The 21,012-nt window shown below is 47.1% G+C and overlaps 1 protein-coding gene across 3 annotated transcripts in view; it reads right to left on the bottom strand.

Annotated features, from left to right (window-relative positions):
• The window catches only part of SEC16A (SEC16 homolog A, endoplasmic reticulum export factor), a 49,861-nt gene extending 36,691 nt beyond the window's left edge, over positions 1-13,170 (bottom strand). Inside the window, exons 1-8 of one of the 3 annotated variants that reach the window (XM_048512222.1) lie at positions 12,864-13,170; positions 7,117-10,847; positions 5,696-5,835; positions 4,673-4,761; positions 3,830-3,965; positions 3,266-3,446; positions 2,314-2,488; positions 1,639-1,781 (exon numbers count right to left, since the gene is read on the bottom strand). In XM_048512222.1, coding sequence (XP_048368179.1) covers positions 1,639-1,781; positions 2,314-2,488; positions 3,266-3,446; positions 3,830-3,965; positions 4,673-4,761; positions 5,696-5,835; positions 7,117-10,788 — 4,536 coding nt within the window. In that variant the 5' untranslated portion in view covers positions 10,789-10,847; positions 12,864-13,170. The remainder of the gene's footprint in view (positions 1-1,638; positions 1,782-2,313; positions 2,489-3,265; positions 3,447-3,829; positions 3,966-4,672; positions 4,762-5,695; positions 5,836-7,116; positions 10,848-12,863) is intronic. The other 2 variants (XM_048512221.1, XM_048512223.1) reach the window with 2 other exon arrangements.
• Between the last annotated feature and the right edge of the window lie 7,842 nt (positions 13,171-21,012).

Genomic DNA, 21,012 nt, shown 5'->3' with positions numbered 1-21,012 from the left:
ATCAACACCCAAAATATTATCTCTATGACAATGTTTATGCTGTGCTACCAAACGGCTTCTGTAAAAGAACTGGAGTTTTCGACATTACAACTAGATATAGATGGCAACCATAAACCTCCCTAAATCTTGTCCTTTTTACCTGTGTCCATCTGTATTATGCCAATAACGTTTTTGTATTGTATTGTTATTGTTGATATTGTTTATCAACGGCTTGGATGATGATATTTTTATCAACGACTTGGATGATGGAATAGAGGGAATGCTAATCAAATTTGAAGATGACACCAAATTAGGAGGGGTAGCTACTACCCGAGAGGACAGAGTCAGAATTCAAAATTACCTGGACAGATTAGACAGCTGGGCCAAAACTATCAAAAATAATTTCAGCAGAGATAAATATAAGATACTAAACTTAGGCAGAAAAAAATGAAATGCACAGATATAGGATAGGTGACACCTGGTTTGACTACGCTACATGTGAAAGGGATCTGGGAGTCTTAGTAGACCATAAACTAAATACAAGTCAGCAGTGTGATGCAGAGGCCAAGAAAGCCAATGAGATTTTGGGCTGAATCAATAGGAGTACAGTGTCAAGATTGAGGGATATAATTGTATCTCTCTATTCTGCATTGGTTAGACCTGGAATACTGTGTACAGTTCTGGGCACTGCAATTCAAGGATACTGACAAGCTGGAATGGGTCCAGAAGAGGGCAACCAAAATGGTAAAAGGTCTGAAGCCCATGACCTACAAAGAGAGGCTTAGGGAGTTGGGGATGTTTAGTCTGGAGAAGCAAAGGTTAAGGGGGAACATGATAGCTATGTTTAAATATTTGAAGTGATGCCATGTTGAAGAGGGAGCAAGTTTGTTTCTCTGCCGCTTCATAGAGACTAGGAACCTAGTAATGTATCTTACAGGCAGCAGTGAAGAGATTCCATGTAAACATTAGGAAGAACTTCCTGACCAACAGGGTTGTCTGACAGCAGAATTCACTGCCTCAGAGAGTTGTGGAGTCTCCTTCTTTGAAGGTTTCTAAACAGAGGCTGGATGAACTTATGTCAGGGGTCCTTTGATGGTGTGTTTCTGCATTGCTGGGGGTTGGACTTGATGGCCCTTGGGGTCTCTTTCAACTCTATGATTCTATGATTTGCTTATATGACTGAAGCATTTCCATTTCACCTTCCTCCAAGGGCTTACAGAAGCTAGCCACTCAATCAAAACAACACAGTAAAATTGGAAGGCCACATGACACTCCTGACCAATGAGACCATCACATTCAGCACTGAACTTGTTTCTGGGAGTCTTCTGAAATAGGAAAGCTCCCTGCATATCAACTCGAAGTGCAGTCTTCTCACACAAGCAACTGGTGGCACAAATCAGCATAGCCCCCAGATGAGACTCCTTTGGAACTGGGCAGCCAATGCCCCTTAAATCACAGCTCTCCAAATCTTGTATCAAGGGCTCCACCCATGCCTTGCTATAACTTCCATTTATGATGTGCTCACTTTACATGTCTGAAAGCTTGGGCGGGAAGGGATGTGTGTTTGAAATCTGAGTGTCTACAGCTGGCAAAAGAAGGATACACTGTTTAGTGCTGGAAACTGCATGTTCAGGTAACACATTCCTGTTTCTCACTTACCTCTAAGCTGCTAATCTCAACCAAAGCAGGCTGTCCCTCTGAGGGCAGGTTTGGTAACACCTTCATTAGGTAGCCTCCAGGGCCAAAACGTGCACATACATGAGGCACAGAAAACTTCTCAGGTGTCAGAGGTCTTGAAGGGACTACAGGGGGGAAACACGATACAAAGCCAGGTCAAAGTCCAACTACTGTGCAATGTCTGCTCACCATCCAGAGCTCTGCGCCACAGACAAACCAGAGGCACAAGGCAGCTAATGGCTTTGCTTAGCATGTCTGCCTACCACCCAAATGAAAGTAAGGCTGCAAAATGGCCTCCCTCCATATTTTCACCTGTCTTGCATTACCTTGTATCTTCGTCTAACTGTGCTGAAGAATCAAATTCACAAGTGTGACCTCGCACTTCCACTAACACTTTTCTAGACTTCAGTTCTCTGAGCCAATTATGCTTATGCAGATTCTGGAGAAGGAACGTCCTGACTCCACTCAGAGGCATATGATGCAACTGAACTGCTGGAGCCCAGCAGGCACAGAGCTACAAGCTGCCTGAACGGGAGAAAGCCTGAAATCCCCTGCTCAGCTCAGCACATGGAGCCCCTGGAAGGAGGAGCGGGACAAAAGCACAAAGTGGCCCACCCTCAGGACCAGAAGTCAACTCTAAAATATTCTAAGCAGTACCTTGTTCAGCTGCTGGCCAAGCAGATTTGGCTGGGTAGCCATAATCTGCAAAAGGTGCCTGGCTATCAAAACTGCTGTACCCCCCATAGGAATACTCTGCATGGAGCGAGGCTGGCTGGTGAGCAGCTTCATAGGCACTGGCGGTCAGGTCATGGTTGCTTCGATACAGCTGGCTCTAGAGAAGAAACACAAGTGTAGTGTTAATACAGAGAACAGCAGCGAGGAGAGGGGCGGCACAAGGACTCAGCCAGCATCTCCACACAGGCCCGCAAGGCTTGGGCTAGACTCCAAGGGGAGAAGACAGGCCCTGGTGGCTATCAGAAATAAAGTACATGCACAAAAGTTGTGTAGGACAAGGCTGCAATAAGGAAAGGGGGACCGGGTGAGACGGAGCGCAAAGGCTGCCTGGCTCCAACTGCTGGCCCCACTGCATGAGACAACGAAGCACACACACAGGCAGCTGTTGAGCAAGGTATCTTGTTCTATTTGCAAGAGAGGAACATTCCACAAAATGCTAAGGTTTCAAGCCACAAGACGGGGCCTCCTGTTCAGATGGCTTAAAAATGAGATTAGCGAAATTTATGGGAATATATCCATCAAAGGTTATGGTCATGATATCTCTGCTCAGATATCGCTGTGGGAGGAGGAGCAAAACCATTTTAATCTGATCCTCTGAAGATGCCAGCCACAGATGCCGGCGAAACGTTAGGAGAAAATGCTACTGGGACACGGTTGTACAGCCCGGAAAACCCACAACACCCCAATTTTAGTCTCCATACCTTGCATTCTAGACCTTCCGGAGGCATCTGGTGAGCCACTGCCTGAGACAAAATGCTGTGCCAGGGGATATGCGGGTCTTACTTACCACTTACAAGAGCAGGCAACCTAAGAAGCATTAATGTAGCACAAGTTGTTGCCCCCCCCCCCCCCCGAGATCACAATGCATTCTTACTTGTTGGGAGCGAGAGCTGAAACTGCTCTGGCGGCTGTGAGAGCTGCGGAGGCTGTGTCCTGAGTGCTCACTGTGGATACTGCGCCGGTCTAACTCATCCCCATAGGGGTCCCTGCGGGGCTCCAGGTCATCCTCAAAACTGCCAGCAAAACGAGGGTCATAGCGCCAGTGGTCTTCATGACTAGCAGGCAGGGAGAACACAGAGAGCCATCAGGCACGCTCGCACACTCAGAAGGACCCCAACCTCAGCATCTACTTCCATTCAGCCATTTCACTGGGCCAGTCAGAAATGACAGAAATAAACAAAGCAGAAGATAAACTATGGAACTATATCAACCCCCAAAACTGCCAGGTAAAGAGAACCAGAAAAGACACAACAACTTGTCACAGCTCTCCACCAAAAGAAGGGAGATGGGGAAACTGGCCCTCAAGGGACAGAAACCTCCTCAGCTTAGGGGGTCACTGCTCAAAAGGCTATGTCAGGAAGCTGTATTCTGCAGTCTTTCAAAAATCTCACGTTTCAACAGATATTAACTAATGCCACCATGTGTGATGTTTACACACCTGTTTTCATATGGATATGCCTCTCTCTTTGGGTAGGGATTCTGCTCCGAGTCATACCAGAGTCTCTGGTCGTAGCTCCTAGAGTCTCTGAGTCTGGCGTCATACGCTGATCGGTAACGGCTCCAGCGGCCTGGATCTTGAATTGGGAGGGGGAGAAGAATTGGACATCCTGCAAGTTCTGTGTGGCAGTCAGAACTGCAGTGAGTGAAGCATCCACTAATACCCTATGGGGGGTCAAAATCAATGTCAAAACAAAATTTTGGGTGCACCAGATGTGCAGCCTTGAGACAGCTGCAGTTGTAATCAAGTTCGCCTCTGCAGTGAAGATTCAAGGTCTTTTCAACTCAGGAGCATCTGAAGAGCCATGAAGGCTGAAGTGACCGGGCAATGGGGAGAACAGGCCTCAGGAAGCAGCCTCAGAGTGTTAACACAACTGCCCCATTTCAGCTCAAAGCTACAACTTTCTCTTGTCATTCCTGAACATTCATGGTGAGCTCTATTTCCTCACAGCAATACTACATGTCTTCTTTCTTATACACAATGAATTAAATCCCTTTATAACTGAAATATCATCCCACGTCATTAAGGGTGCTGGACTAGTTTTTCCAGGCTTTGGGAATTGCCATTCTAACACCTGCTGGCAAACCTTGCAGTTTCTAGGGTCATAACCTGGGCCAAGTAGTAACATGGTGACCCAGATTTCCACCTGTTAGTCAGAAATTAATCCAACAAGAGATGGTTGGAATTAAGCAGGCACATACTCTAGGAACTGATTACTGGTCACTTCATCTTTTTATCTGAATGTCTTCTGATGGAGGATGAAAGTCTGTCGGTATCTCCTACCTTCATAATCATATGGATTTGCATAATATTCAGCATAGTAATTGCTCCATCCACCTTTGGGGTTATAATAGTCATCCGAATACCCCTGTCTAAAAGAAGAAGAAGAAGAAGAGTTTGGATTTATATCCCCCTTTTCTCTCCTGCAGGAGACTCAAAGGGGCTTACAATCTCCTTGCCCTTCCCCCCTCACAACAAACACCCTGTGAGGTAGGTGGGGCTGAGAGAGCTCCACGAAGCTGTGACTAGCCCAAGGTCACCCAGCTGGCATGTGTGGGAGTGTACAGGCTAATCTGAATTCCCCAGATAAGCCTCCACAGCTCAGGCGGCAGAGCGGGGAATCAAACCCGGTTCCTCCAGATTAGATACACGAGCTCTTAACCTCCTACGCCACTGCTGCTTAAGAAAGAAATTGATTTTTTCAACTAGAAAAAATGCAAATGTGTACACCACTAACACACACAATGGGAGGTTAAATTCACTTGAAACTGTGAACTGGTTGTTTCTTAGAAGACAGGACAGATGATGATTTTTGCTGCTGTTACTAAAAGTGCAGGAATTGTTCTCAGACTTGAAACTGAGATCTGCTGAAGGTTCCCACAATTCTGCCCAACAGAACAACTTGCCCCTCCTCCACAGTCCCCAATAGTCACTCCCTTCCTCAACGACAGTAAACCCTACACACTATGAGCATTACTGTTTTTCTTTCATGGGACGGGAACCTTAACCACAGCAAGGGACATGATTTGGATCCAATGTGGCATCTCTACAGATGGATAAAATTATCCCTGCCTGAAGAGAACAACTTCCTTGCCTCCCCTTTTCTGCTCCAAACCAGAATTCTGCTCCATTAGATCCAAGCCCGTGTGTGGATATCTGAATGTACTTTAGATACAATTTCTTGCATCTCAGTTATTTATTTGAAAAATCAGTGGAGGTGGGGAACTGCTCTCTCTATGTCCTTTGAACAGAACATCAAGTTGCAAGTCCACCAACTGCCCTGCAGAAAAATTTTGAACTGCACACCTGGAAGACGGCCTGTCTGAGGTGTGGCTGGCTCTGGAACTGGGCCGTTCGGGTTCCGTGTATCGATAGCTTCCGGGATCTCTGTAGTCTGTGCTGTCGTACTGCCAGAAAGCCCGATCATACTGACCATAGGCATCCTCCTAGGAGAAATGGATTTTGAATGCATCAGGCTCAAGTGCTAGCATATTTTCAGATTTGGATTAATTAGGAATAATGCTCACCCAAAGCGACTGCAGAAATTCCCACAAGGAACACCATACTTTAAACAACCAGGGCCCACTGTATGCCCTCTACACCTCATCATACACACGCCTGTCCACAATAAATACTTAAGATCCTGAAATAAATACTGCTGGTCCTGAGTTTCCTTCTGAATGTACAAGCACATCCAAAGTTAAAGCAAACTTGGCATGGAACCTCAGCAAAATGTCAACTCTGAAACTTTTACCAGGAAGCTGCAGCCTTGGAAAGTGGCCACAACTGAAGCATATTTTAATATGTATAAAAAAATTCTAAAGGGATCAATATATAGTTTAAATACACTTATTTTAGTGATAAGTAATTACAGTCATTAAAGTCTGCACTCTAAAAACAAAAATCTCTTTCATTATATTTTTTCTTAAAGGAAAAATGGTATAATCAGAGATTAAGCCAAAAACTTCAGATGAGTAACTTAATTTTAAAGGTTTGAAAATTAAGGAGATGGGGGAGGGGCAAAACCATTTTGATTCTGGTACATTAGCCTGTACACAGTCATTCCTCTTGAAAATAGTTGACAGTTTTAGTATGCTGAATTATAAATTATTTGAAACACACCAATACTGCGGTTTTGAAAATATGCCAATTTAAACTCCAATCTATTCATCAGTTTGTTAACTGCAACTTCTTTAATTGGTGGACAGAGGTAGATTTATTAATTACAGAGTGCTGAAATGAATTCAAACCACACCAAAGAAAAGTAAACTACTTCCAATATCATTCCAAACATGCGAGCACATAATCCAAATTACAGGATGTCCAAAGCAGAGAAGAACATTACAACAAAAGGGATCCATAAAACAGCAGCTAACGTACATCTGTAAGAAGGGCCGCACTGAACCACTCCAAGCATCTAGCTAGTCCAGTGGCTGGCTGGTGCAGAGGCCAAGCAGCGGCCTCCAAGAAGTGCCTCGACCCTGTCAGAGGCCTGTATCTGAGAAGTGTTTTGAGCCAAACCAACAGTACATTGGAAGACTTCCCCAAGCACCAAACACAGCAATTTCACATACCCCAAACATGAAGAAAAACTTCTTTCACGGAATTAGAATATTCTCTGCCCCCAATCCCACCCTGCCCACCCGCTCTCATCTGAAATCAAGGAAAGTGTTCACACCACAAAGAAAAATGGCTATGAAAAAAATGGAGAGCAAACACAATCCTACCTGGTAGTACATTTGTGATGTCCTAGGATTGGTGGGAGGATAAGGTTGTTGATACTGAGATGGATAGGAATCGTAAGAATGTCTATAGTAATAGTAAGGGTTTGCTGGTGGGCCAGGCACAGTCTGAGAAGGTGGAGGGTGCTGCTGGTCTTGATCAGAGCGGGCCCCAGTTGGCTGACTGCTGCCAATCGATGTCAAGGCAGAGGGCAGGCTGGTCGTAGCTGCAGCACTCAAAGGCTGGGCCAATGTAGCCTGCCTGTTATTAGCAAAAACCTGATCATGGCTTGTGGAGAGATGTGCTGAACTTTCTTCTACAGCACCTGCCAGGCAAGACCTGTTGGTAGCTGCCTGCGCAGGACTACTTTCTGGAGGAACTGAAGAATGCCTAGAGGGCAACACTTGCAATGCTGTAGCAGTCTGTATTTGCTGCTGCAAGGGTGCTGGAGACTGTACACCTTGCATTACCTGTGTATAGAAATGCAGCTGGCTATCTACCTGAGGCTCCACTTGCCTAGCAAGACAGGCTGGCTGAGGCTTCCCCGGGCCACCAAAAAGCAGCTGAGTTTGCACTTGGGTACAGCTGGCCAAGTTGCCCTGCTCCAGGGTCTTTGCTACTGTAAAATCAAGAGCTCTGGTGGGCTCCTGACCTTTGGAACCATTCTGAGATCTTGTAGGATTGCTGTTAGGAGGAACTGTGGTGCCTGCTGCAGAAGCTGATGCCAAACTTGCATTGCCACTGGAACAAGAAGGGTTCATGCCAGCCTTATTCGTGAACTCAGGAGGCACCCCTTCGAAACTGGCTGCCTGCTGACCTTCTGAAGTCAAGTTGAGTGGAACTTGAAAGGCAGACTGCTCTAGAAAGTTTGCAGATTTATTTGAAGTCATTTCAGAGGAACTGGGAGGGTCTTTTAATAAATTAGGATTGTTTGAAGCAGAAACAGGACTGGTCTGTGAGATAAATACTGGTGCATTATCTCCAGAAGGGTTGCTGCTACTGTGTACAGCAAGCAAAGGCTTGCTACTAATTCTAGGATCCTTTGCTAAGTAATTATTTTCATTCCTGCTCAACTGATTCACAAGGCAGAAGTTAACCGGCTGTGTCAAGCTGCAACTTTGATTTGGCTGGGCAATCAAAACAGGCTGGTTTTGCAGAGCCTCGGTAGGTGGGGAAGAAAGGAGGCTGGCATAGCCTGAGCTTGCTTGGGAGGGGAGGGCCTCAAAATCACTGGTTTTAGGAGGATTTTCCAGGTTTTCAGAAGATGTATTTCCAGACTGTGATGTTGGGAGAACCAGCCCTGGCTTACTAGGCTGCTCACCAGCCAACCCTTCATCAGGTGGCTGAACCACCTGGACTGTCTGCTTGGCTGGTACATACACTGCAGGGGCAGCTGGAGCAAGAAGCACATTCCCCCCAAAGTTGGGCAACTCATTGGGTGCCCACAGTGTTGTGGCTGGGCTTTCACATTTTTTCGTGATCCCCTGAGCTCTGCTTGGTGGTTTTTTCTCAGGAACTGACTGTGTATTTTCCATTTCAGACCCAACAAGGGGCCACAGCCCATTTCCAGCATCACCTGCAATTGTCAGAGGCAAAGGATGGGTCTCAGGGGACATGAAAATGGTTTCCAAGTTGTCAGGTGGCTGTTCAAGGTTACCCGGGGAGATGACAGGTATGGCTGCACTCTTCTTGGTATTCTTTGGGTTTGGGCAATTCTCCCTCAACTCAACCATCATCTTGGCCTCGTCTACCTCTAGGGGTTTTACTCCAAACCCATGAGACCTGACTGGTTCAAACGAACTATTTGCACTAGTCTGAAACACTCCCATTGGTTTGGGGGGACTCGGTGTTGGCATCTGAGGAAGACTGCTATGGAAACGTGTACCCTGGTTTTGTTCACTTGAATCTCCCTCCAAAGGAGAGGAATCAACTTGCTTGAAGAAACCTGCTGCAGAATCCTCAGCAGGCTTCCCACTTTCTTGCTGAATGAAGGTGCCCAGCTCTCGCGGCCGTGTGGAACTAGGCAGACTCCTGTGACTCCGATTGCTGTAGCTGGAAGAGCTGCTCTCAGGGCGGACAGGGGGAGGCACTGAGTCGGGTGCTTCTAGGTTTGGTCCTCCTTCTGCATGGATAGCAATGCTGTTGTTTGGATGCAGCGGTGCCAGTGAGGCATATCTGCAGGAATCAGAAGCTGCACCTGGTGATGAGCCGTTCTGGGTTTGTGCCTCACTTGGCAAAACTTCTTGATTCTGAATATACTCCAGATTTTCAACATTTTCATACTGTGAACCAACATGGCCCTGAACTTTTGGAGGGCCAGCTTTGACTTCACTGACATAGGCCATGTTTTTACTGCCCTGGATGTCATGTGGCTGACATGTCACTCTGGGTGAATGCTGGACATCCATCCCCTTTTGAACAGTCTCAGTTGAAATATTAAGGTTGTGTGACTGAGGAAAAGCAGCTGCCAAGATCTGCTGTGCATGCAGTGGTTGGTAATATGTATGTCCTACAGCCTGCTGAAAAGTCTCAAAGTCAACGTTGGTAGCCTCACTGTTTTTTTCTGATGAAAGTATCTCTTCATTTTCAGCCTCATCTCCTTTGAAAAACATGGAAATCATCCCTGAATCCACATCAGCTGCATAATGCCCACTTCCTGCTTCATAAGCATCTTGGAATTGGACTGAGGGGTTGTTTTCCTGAATGGTGGGACGACCGGCATCACAGCTTGATTCAAGTGGTTGCAAATAAAAGTGTTCTTGAGGAAACTGTCCCGGCCAAGGATTGGCCACTCCTGTACTCTGCCAAGTGGTATTTTGCGTACTGCTTTGAGTACATATCATGGCAGATGCATCAAACATCAGTGGTACCTGCATGGCATTTTGGACAACAGAATGCTGCGGAGAGCTCTGTTGGGGAACAGTATGTGGACTTGGTTGGGAAATCCTAGAGGCAGACTGAGTAACATGATAGAATGCATTTTGGGATGGTGGCTCTGGGTAGGGAGAACAAGTCTGGCCTTGGGGCTGCAAGTTATCTTGGGCAGGCTTCCACTGAGTCCCAATTTGCTGAGCAAAAGTGAAGGCTGGCAAGGATGGGTTGGGTGGGTTTCTGCTAACCTCTTGCTCACTTAGAGGTCTATCTGGCACAGAGGGCAAACCCTGGTGCCCACCAACAGAATTTTCCAATGTGATTCCCACTGGATGAGACTGCCCTAAAGGATTGCGTCCGTTATGTTCTAGATTTGGATGCATTTCAGTGCTATTATTTGCAATATGTGCAGGTACTGAGGACACAGGGGCCACAACAGCCGAAAATGTGCCATTTGATCCAGACTGAGAGATGGGTGCTGGTAACGAAGGCTGCAGTTCATGAGAACTGTCTCCAGGACGCAAGCAGGGAGGACAAACAGCAGCTGGTGGAGGAAATGTCACTGGAGAAAAACCTTGAGGAGCTGATGGATTGCCTCTTGGTACATTGCTCACCAGAGAGCATTTTGGTGCTTGCCTGCCAAAAGCAAATGGGTCCGTCACAGGCTGAACTGGACCAGCTGCCAACAAGGCTTGTGCATTTGCCCGTCTGCCAAAGGGGCCATTTCGCCAATATATGTTCTGTGGTGCTGCTAGAGGTGGTGGGCAACCTGCCCCTGTGGGCACTGCTTGTGGTGGACGCTGCATGATCAACGGGCAAGAAGTCAAAAACCAGTGGCTGCAGGCAGTGCTTGCCTTCCCACACACTGCAAAAGAAAGAGAGACACAGACTAAGAGACTGGCCATTCACAAGAAGGGTGAGCCAGGCATTTGCACAATTATACGAAAAGGCATTTGTCATTTCCTAACAGGCACTGAGAGCAAAACAGCCATACTAGTTAAACCAACAAAAGGCTTTTTCATCTCTGAGAGAAAAGTTTACTCATTCTGTCATGCTGCTGCTTGCACAAGACCCCCAAACACAAATGATCACTAGAAGTATTGCCTTACACCATGGGCTCCGTTCAGCCTGGCATTTTTATGTGTGTATGTGTGTGTGTTTATATACCACCCCATCCCAAAAGGGCTCATTCCATTTTTGATGGTAGCCAAATCCAAGCCCTTCTGATCATTTACAGAGCAAAGGTTACAACAGAAAGGCTTAATCCCTTCCACTTGATCCCAGTGTCAAAACAACCTGAAAGAGAGCCAGCCATTCAGAACAGGCTGTTACTGGATATGTAAAGGCCCAGAAATATCAGGGGAAAGGGAGCCGCATGCCTAAAAACACCCCTCCCCCAATTCTCCTGGAAAATGTACAGAAAAAACTACTAAAACAGTTAAGTGACTAGAGCCCCTTCTTTCAAATAAAAACTTAAAATATGTGACAACTTTTAATTTTGAGAAATGACAACCAAGGGGAAAATATGATGGAGATTTACAAAGCCAAGCATGGGGGGGGGGGGGGGGGCTTTTCTCTTTCTCAAGTAATACCAAAATTTAAAGTAACCCAACAAGATTAACAGGCAGAAACATCCAGGACTGACAAAAAGAAGCCCGGCTTAGCATAACAAGGTGATTTGATGGAACCTCCATGATCCTGGAAGATGTTTTTCTCCCCATCCCCCACAAGTAACCTCCAAAGCTTTGGCTGACCCTAATTAGAGCCAGTGGGCAGCTTTGGGTTTAGGATGTTGAGCGCAAGAGTGATATGTTGGCCTGAATGACATCTTGGCCTCAGTGCTCTGCCTGCAAACTTTGCAGCAGGATGCTGAACCAGACTGCATGTTGGCTTGAACAAGTGTGGCTGCTCTTCTATTTCAGGTTGCCAAGTGACCAGTTTTGAACCAGACAAGCCAGTATTTTCCAATTAAGTAATCCTGGACAATCCAGGCCAACGCTTTCTCTTTCCTCTTGGCAGCCTGACAAAACGACGAAAACAGCTTCTGGCTTCAAGAACTCAACGCCTTTGCTTTTCAGAAAACTGAACCATAAAGAAACCTGACCTAGGTGACCAACTGTGTTGGGGTGGGGAACGTTGTGCCCTTTTAGTAGAGTCTTAGTAGGATCTTACATACTTGGTTGGCACTAAAAGCTTCAACGATGCCTTTCCACCCACAAGCCTCTATTAAATGGGCACCTGGGGTGTACCAGGGGGAAAATGGTGCCGGGGGCAACACCTGCTCTGGGTGCCCCCACACACCCCACTTACCTTAGCCAGAAGCGGTGGTCCCGGCCTCGCCAGTCTGCCCGGGACCGCCGCTGCCAGCTAAGGTAAGTGGGGCGCAAAATCGCCACCCCACTGACTAAATGGGTGGCACCCGGGGAAGATGGCACCCCACACATCCCCGTGGTCGGGAAGGGCGTTTCTTCGGCAACACCTGACTGTGCACAGAGGTCAGCTTCTCAGAAATCCCGGCATCCTCGCCGGAGCCGTCGGGCAGCCCCGCGCTACGTTCCCGGGGCCTCATCCACGCCGCTCGAAGGGGTTTCAGCCGCCGAGCACGGAAGTCCCAGCCCCGACGCGTTTCGCCAGCCCGAGCGCTGCGGCCTCTCCCCACCACAGGAAGCCACCGGGCCCAGCTTTTCCCCGGCACGGTGGCTGGACGAGGGCCCAGCGAGCGTCCTGGGCCGAAGCCCGGCATCTCCAGCGCCCGCAGGCCAGGCCAGGCCAGGCCAGGCCAGGCCAGGCCCGCCGCCCGGCCCACGGAAAAAAGGGAGGGGACGGGGGCGGCTTCCCCGCGCAGTGGCGGAGAGTCCGCCCTCCCGACCTCGGCGGTCACCTGTCAGCCCCGCGCGGCCCCCTCAGCAGCGCCCACGGACAGCGACGGAGCCCCCCGCCAGTCTGAGGAGCGCCATCTTGAAACATCCGGCTCCGTCTGCGCCGACGTGTCACGTACGCCCCCGTGCGCGATGACGCCAACGCGTGCACGCACGTCTTTTGCCCGCCGTCGTCTTTTTTTGCCCAGGGGAGTCCGTCCGTAAAAAGGCGCCGATACAATTCCAGCTCCCGAATGAACGCCAGTCGATGGAGCGGCGCACGCTCCGCCCCCTCCTCCCCGCCAGGGCGGCGCTATGAAAGGCCCGCCTTAAAGGGGCGGGATCGGATCAGGAAGCCGCGCGTGGCTGCAGCAGCGCTCCCGCGACATGCGTTGCCGACGGTGGCACCAGTCACCACGGGGCGGGCGGTCAGCTTTTGAGTGGCTGCTTTGAGGGGCGTTTCAGGAGGAGGAGTGTCTTAGAAAGTGCCGCCAGCCCAAAACCCCGGGCAGCAGCGACCCTCCCTCCACAAACATCGGGGTCCCGGCCGGCCTTGACTTGTCCAAGAGAACCCCCTCTCCCCCCGGAGCACATGCCCGGCGTATTGGCTTCCCCTTCCCAAGCTGGCCTGGCGGAGGAGCTCTGGTTCGGAGCAACAGTGGCGGAGGAGGTTAGGAGCAGGTGCATTCTAATCTGGAGGAACCGGGTTTGATTCCCAGCTCTGCCGCTTGAGTTGTGGAGGCTTATCTGGGGAATTCAGATTAGCTTGTGCACTCCCACACACGCCAGCTGGGTGAACTTGGGCTAGTCAAGTGTTACCGCCCAGGAAAATAAACAAAATATTTTCCTGAGTCAGATTGCCTGACTACACTGGTTCCATGTCAAGATGCAGAGACTGGTGTAGTTCAGAAGCCTCCACGAGGATCATAAAGAGCGTATATGTATGATTGTGCCAACGTTCTATGGTTTCCCTCTTGTTTAGGATGTAATAAAAGCCCCTTTAGAGTTGGATTTAGGATTTGCCTGCTGTTTAGGCAGTTTGACTAGGTTCCCCCGTTAGCTTAAGGTTTTGTTATTGTTACTTTAGGATATTCTCATGTGTTTGTATTGTACTGTGTTCCCTAAAGTTTAAGTTTCAAAATGTTATTTTAAGATTTGTGTTTGTCAGTAAAAGCAGCAGCCTGTAGAGGCTGATATTAAGGGACAAGGAAGTTGGCTCTGGAATGCAGTTTAGACCAACACCCAGCCGACTCCTTAGCCCAGGAGGACGGACGGACTCCCCTGGGCAAAAAGACAAAGACCCCCTTTGGATTTGCAAATCAAATCTGATGGCAGCACCCAGAGATCCCCAGCCGTTGGAAGACGTGCAGGGACCACCGTTGGACAATTTAAACTCCTCTTTGTTGCAGAGACGAGGCGCGGGAACCTCAGGACATAACTGAAGGAAACAGCCATCTGATAAAGAAGATAGCTGGGTGTAGCAACGAGCCCGCCTGGATTTTCTGAATGGACTTTATCAGCTTTCCTTTCAGCACCATTGCAAGATCTCGCGGGACTACGTTTGACAGCGGGATTTCATAATCCCATTTAAGAATTGTAATTGTATCTTCTTTTGATATTGTTGTTTTCTTATTGGTGTTTGGTAAGGGACTTGCCCCCTGACCTCCCCTTTCTACCTGCCCCTTGCCCCTTTGATGTTTGTGAATAAAAGTTCTTGCGCTTGTTTGCAAGGTGTGATTCTCCTGCCCGAGCTCTGACCATTACCTCCTAATAAAATCCTTTTGCTTTGGAGAACGCCAGCGCCTCATTACGTTGCTGAACTGAAATCACTATTGTTACCCGAGCAGCAGCGGTAACAACAGTTTTTCAGAGCTCTCCCAGCCCACCCACCTCACAGGGTGTTTGTTGTGAGGGGGGAAGGGCAAGGAGATTGTAAGCCCCTTTGAGTCTCCTACAGGAGAGAAAGGGGGGATATAAATCCAAACTCTTCTTCCAGCTGCCCCCGTCTCCTGAGATGGGCTGGGGGGCAAGCCAGGAGCTGGCCTTCTCACTCAGGGCCCCACCCAGCCACCCTCCAGCTAGGGACATTCGCTTCTTCTGCCCCCTTCTGCTGGCCTTCACCTGCACGTGTTTTGTTTGGCATTCCCTCAATGATCCGCCTCCCCGGTGTTTTTAAGCTGTGTATATATTTTAGTAGAAGAAGAGGAGGAAGCTGGATTTATATCCCCCCCTTTCTCTCCTGTAAGGAGACTCAAAGGGGCTTACAATCTCCTTTCTTCCCCCCCCCCCAAAAACAAACACCCTGTGAGGTGGGTGGGGCTGAGAGAGCTCCGATGGACTGTGACTAGCCCAAGGTGTGTGTTGTTGTGCACAAGCTAATTGGTTCACCAGGTAACCTCTGCCACTCAGGTGGAGGAGTGGGGTATCAACCCCGGTTCTCCAGATTAGAGTGCACCTGCTCTTAACTACTATGCCACTGCTGCTCTCTCTTTGAAATTGTTTTAATGGTTGTGTGTTTGGGAGGGTGGTTGGTTTGGTTTTAAAATGTGACTTTAGCACTTGAGTCTTATTGTTGGCTGCCTCACTGGCTCTTGTAAGGGCAGAAAGGCAGGATACTAGTTTTGCAAATAGAAGAAGAAGAAGAAGAGTTTGGATTTATATTCCCCCTTTCTCTCCTGCAGGAGACTCAAAGGGGCTGACAATCTCCTTGCCCTTCCCCCCTCACAACAAACACCCTGTGAGGTAGGTGGGGCTGAGAGAGCTCCACGAAGCTGTGACTAGCCCAAGGTCACCCAGCTGGCATGTATGGGAGTGCACAGGCTACTCTGAATTCCCCAGATAAGCCTCCACAGCTCAGGCGGCAGAGCGGGGAATCAAACCCGGTTCCTCCAGATTAGATACACGAGCTCTTAACCTCCTACGCCACTGCTGCTCCAGGAGGAGACAGGCTCATGCACCTTTACTCTGGGTAGGAAAATAGCACCCTTCCCCATCTCCTCTTCCATGGTGATTCTTTCCTTCCTGAGAAAATAGGGGTAACTATTTTTTTCCCTGCAGGGCTAGTTACAATTTGAGGTGGCAGTTTGCTTTGAGAAAACAGTAGAAGAAAGCTTTCTGCAGTTGAGTACTGCAAACTTGCCCTGAAACTCTGTAATTTTGGTACAAGCTGCCACTGGCTGTACTCAAATCAAATTCACGTTTATTAGCCATAGGCCATACACGCATACATAAGACTTCAACCCTAGCCCAACTCCCGAGAGTTTACATAAGAATTAAAACTCAATATGAGATTTATACAAAGCATTAAAATCCAAAAAGAGGCTGTTATATAAGCTTGAAAAATACAAATAGAATAATTGTATGGCATTGAAATACAGCAACAAAATAACAATATATTTAATTATATAATTAAGACAAAGTCAAGTTGAAACTATGAGGGGATTTGGCCACCTACATTACAACATAGCTTTTAAAATTGGAGCTTTGGTTAAGTTTTCTCTAATTTTTGCTGCTAGAAACATAAAAGTTGCTACTTTAGTTGTAACCTCAGGAAAAACATCAGCCATAAGAAAGCAAACCTTCTCCTCCACATTGCCTATCAGGCCTATTAGGATGTCATTGATATATTTGGTGCAGATAACAGCATAAAAAGGGCAGTAGAGTGTGTATTATGTCCTCACACTGCTTTAAACTAAATGTGCACACTCGTAACTCTTGGTGTTCTGGCGTATCTCCCCAGTAAATATTCTGATTTAAACGACTGAAATCTCAGGGATGTGAATTATTTTTTTAGGTTTGCGTCCTTGAGATTTGTAAGATACTGGGCATAACATTTGTTCTTTTTAACTCGAGAGAACCATAGGGAGTATTTCATGGGGCAACTGCATTGTTGTCTAATAGAGCATCTTTACTATACAGCCACTCATGAATTTTACTAGCATCCCATGATCGAATTGTTTCCAGGTCAGGAATTTCATAGAAAACTAGAATTGGAGAAATTTGATCCTCCCACCTATTTGTTCTCATCATGTATCTATAACTCAGATTCACTAATTGATTGGACTTTAGGACGGCCAAGCTTTTGAGGTACAAAAGTATTCTTACGTGTATTCTGGATCTGATAGAGGGTAGCCCAACTTCCACACGAAGCAGTGGGGCAGGGGTGGAGGGCGGTAGGCCAAGAATTTTCCTCAGAAAAATATTTTGGACCGATTCCAATTTTCCTACTGTGGCGATGTTCCAACCCCAAATTTCTGCCCCATACTTGCGACAGAACTTTACTCTGAAATACTTTAATAATTGGGGGAATCAGTAGGCCTTCTTTACCATAGAAAAATCTGAGTTGCTCTGGAAATTTGTTCACTTATTTGGGCCCACCATGATAAAGAATCCTGGAAGATTAAGTCTAAGTATTTATATAGGGAGGTTTGCTCCACTGGCTGCTCCTCTATTTTCTAGTTATGTTTCTTGTTCCTGCTTCCAAAAACAACTATTTTTGTCTTGCTGCCATTAATTTTTAGTTTATTGGTGTTACAATACATTGCTAGTCTAGAGAGCATTTGTTTCGTTCCTATTTTTGTAATCGACATAACAGCCATATTGTGAGCATATAAGAGAATTGAGGTCTGTCTCCCTTCAAGGACTGGAGGGAAAAAACTAGGGTCTCCCACACACAGTCATTTATGAAAAAATTAAATAAGAAGGGGGCTAACAGACATCCTTGTTTTACACCCTTCTTCAACAGTATTGGCTCCGTCAGTTGGCCATTGTTGTTTCCTACTCTTTTAAAAATTTATTTATTTATAATTAAATTTATATACCGCCCACCCCCAGGGGGTTCTGGGCGGTATACAACATAAAACAAAACAACAAAGAGAACTCGATCAAAAATTTTTTTGCATATATATCATCATATGCCCATGTGATATGATTTATATTGGAAAAACTTTGTGTTGTCTTAAACTGAGAATTGCAGAACATCGCAGCAACATCCGCACAGGAATTGAAACCAATTTTGATTGGCCACCATAGCTGTGGGGTTTGCAGGGGTTATCTCTTTTTCTCCTTGTAAGGCGGCTGTGAGCTGAGGCTTCTGAAGCTGCTGAGAGGTGGGGCTTAACAGGGGTTAACAGAGGCCATCTCTTGTTCCTCTTTGTCCTGGGCAGCTGAGAGGTGGGGCTGCTGAGGTAAGTCAGTCAGTCTTTAGTTCAGTCTCTGAAACCTTATTTTAAATTAATGAGGACATTTCTTGAGGGATAGTAGGTACAGATAGCTCCAGGGGGCACTGACTAAAAGTTTAATATTTAAATATCTAAACAAAATCAGATATGAAGGCAGGAAGCCAGCAGGGGGATGGGGGCTTTCCAGTGTTTTGCACTGAGTGTCACATGGATGACTATCTGCCATTAGGACAGAAGTCGTGGGTGTGCCCTCGCTGCAATGAACTCCTGGCACTCAAGAAATGTGTGCGTTCTCTTGAAGCCAAGGTGGCAGACCTGGAGAAGCTGAAAGAGGCAGAGAGGGTGACAGACGAGGCTTTCAGGGACCTAACAGCCGGATCCCACTCCCAAGGTGACATCTCTTCAGATGTCATGGAGAATGAAAGTCTGGGGGACAGAGGGTGCCAGTCTGAGGTGGGGGAAGATGCTCCCTTAGATGGGATCCCTTCCTTAGCTGGTGATCAGATATCATCTCGCACTGAGGATACCCCTCAGGGAGGTGGGGGGCTCCTCGTTGTGGGTGATTCGATCATTAGAAATGTAGAGAGTTGGGTTTGTGAGAGGCGTGATGACCGCATGGTGACTTGCCTGCCTGGTACGAAGGTTGCGGATGTCACGCTTCATCTAGATAAGCTTTTAGACAGTGCTGGGGTGGAGTCAGCAGTTTTGGTCCATATTGGCACCAACGACATTGGAAAATGTAGCCGGGAGGTTCTGGAAGCTAAATTTAGGCTGCTAGGTAACAGGTTGAAGTCCAGGACCCCCAAGGTGGCATTCTCAGAAATGCTACCTGTTCCACGCGCAGGGCGAGCTAGGCAAGCGGAGATACAGGGTCTCAATGCGTGGATGAAAAGGTGGTGTAAGGCAGAGGGTTTCAGATTTGTCAGGAACTGGGGAACCTTTTGGGATAAGGCAGGCCTGTACAAAAGGGACGGGCTTCATCTTAACCAAAGAGGAACCAGGCTGCTGGTGCTCAACATTAAAAAGGTGGCAGAACAGCTTTTAAACTGAGCCCTGGGGGAAAGCCAACAGGAGCTGAGGTGACTTTGGTTCGAAATACAGTATCTATGGGGATGCAGACAGAGAGGGAGGTTTTTCTAAATCAACCACATGCAAGCAAGGAACATAGCAATGTGCCTGTGACAAGGAATAGTGTCTACAAAATACTTGAGGGTAAAGCACATAAATCCCAGGTTAAGGACAGAGACAGGATATACAGGTGTCTCTATGCTAATAGTAGAAGCCTTCAACCTAAAATGGGGGAGCTGGAGTACAGAGTTTTGAAGTAGGACTTTGATATAGTGGGCATTACAGAGACATGGTGGAATGAGGAGAACCAGTGGGATGCTATTATACCAGGCTACAGGCTCTATAGGAAGGATAGGACAGGGCGCATTGGGGGTGGAGTTGCCCTTTACATAAAAGAAAACATAGTGTCACATAAAATAGACAATGCAAGGGGAGCTGGTTCCCCTACAGAATCACTGTGGATATCAATACCAGGTGTGATGGACAGTTTAATATTAGGAATATATTATCATCCCCCTGACCAAAGTGCACAAGAGGATTCTGAGATGGAAAAAGAAATTAGAGAGGCCAACAAAAACAAAAATGTAGTGGTAATGGGTGATTTTAACTATCCCCATATAAACTGGAAAAATGCATGTTCAGGTCATAGTAAAGAGAGAGCATTCCTGGATATGCTAAATGACTGTGGCTTAGAGCAGATGGTTGTGGAACCAACCAGGGGAGAGGTGATCCTAGATCTAATTCTATGTGGGACCCAGGACCTGGTGCGGGAAGTCAGTGTTGTTGAGCCGATAGGGAACAGCGACCACAATGCTGTCAGATACAGTATCTCTGCATGCGAACAAGTGACAACTACTAATGTAGTTACATTTGCCTTCAGAAAGGGAAATTTCTCAAAGATGAGGGGGATAGTGTGCAGGAAGCTGAAAGGGAAAATCAAGAGAGTCAAAACTGTCCAGGATGCTTGGAGGTTATTTAAAAACACAGTAATAAAAGCTCAGCTGGAATGTGTTCCGCAGGTTAGGAAAGGCAGCACCCAGTCCAAAAGAAAGCCACCATGGTTAACAAGAGAGGTTGAGGAAATTATCAGAAAAAAGAAAATGTCTTTTAGAAAATGGAAGTCCAGTTTGACTGATGAAGAATATGAGAGGGAACACAAATGGTGGCAAAAGAGAAGCAAGTTAGCTGTAAGGGAGGCAAAAAAGGATTAGGAGGAATGCATGGCTGCGAACATTAAGACCTGCAACAAACAGTTCTTCAAGTATATAAAAAGTAGGAAGCCCGCAAGGGAAGCCGTAGACCCGTTAGATGACAAAGGAACAAAGGGTGTGCTAAAAGATGACAAGGAGATTGCAGAGAAGCTGAATGAATTCTTTGCATCTGTCTTCACCCAAGAGGAGGTGAGGAAAATTCCTGCACCTGAACCAAGCTTCTTAGGAGGCGAATCCAAGGAACTAGCGAAGATAGTGGTAGACAAGGAAGAAACATTAGGTAATATTAACTTGCAATGCCTCCGAGTATGGAGTGGGAGCAGTGTTGAGCCACCAGTTGGAGGATTTGTGATGTATCACTATCAGGGAAATAGAGTATCAGTGGTTGGCATGTGCAATGTCAGGGTGAAATATCATATGTTGGAAGTGTTGGAAGAAAGGGACTTTACGCTGTTTCCTGCCTCAACCTATAGAGGAGTTTTTTACTAGATAGCCAGTGACTAGAAAGGGACCTAGGAATTTGTCACCTTTACTCTACCATGCTGATCCTGTCCTTTGAAGTAGACTGATACTCTTAGGGACTTCCTCCCTTGCTTCCGCCTTCTTCTCAGAACTCTCCATCTTACTTTCACCATGCCTAGGGAGAGGATGTGTCTCCTGCCCATCCATCTCCATCCAGCTAGAATAGGATAGTTAGTGAACCTATCTCTCCA

Source organism: Sphaerodactylus townsendi, linkage group LG12 (assembly GCF_021028975.2).
Source record: "Sphaerodactylus townsendi isolate TG3544 linkage group LG12, MPM_Stown_v2.3, whole genome shotgun sequence".
In the NCBI taxonomy this organism is placed as follows: domain Eukaryota; kingdom Metazoa; phylum Chordata; class Lepidosauria; order Squamata; family Sphaerodactylidae; genus Sphaerodactylus; species Sphaerodactylus townsendi.
Note: the sequence above shows the minus strand (reverse complement) of the source record. Positions and strands in the feature narration are given on the sequence as shown.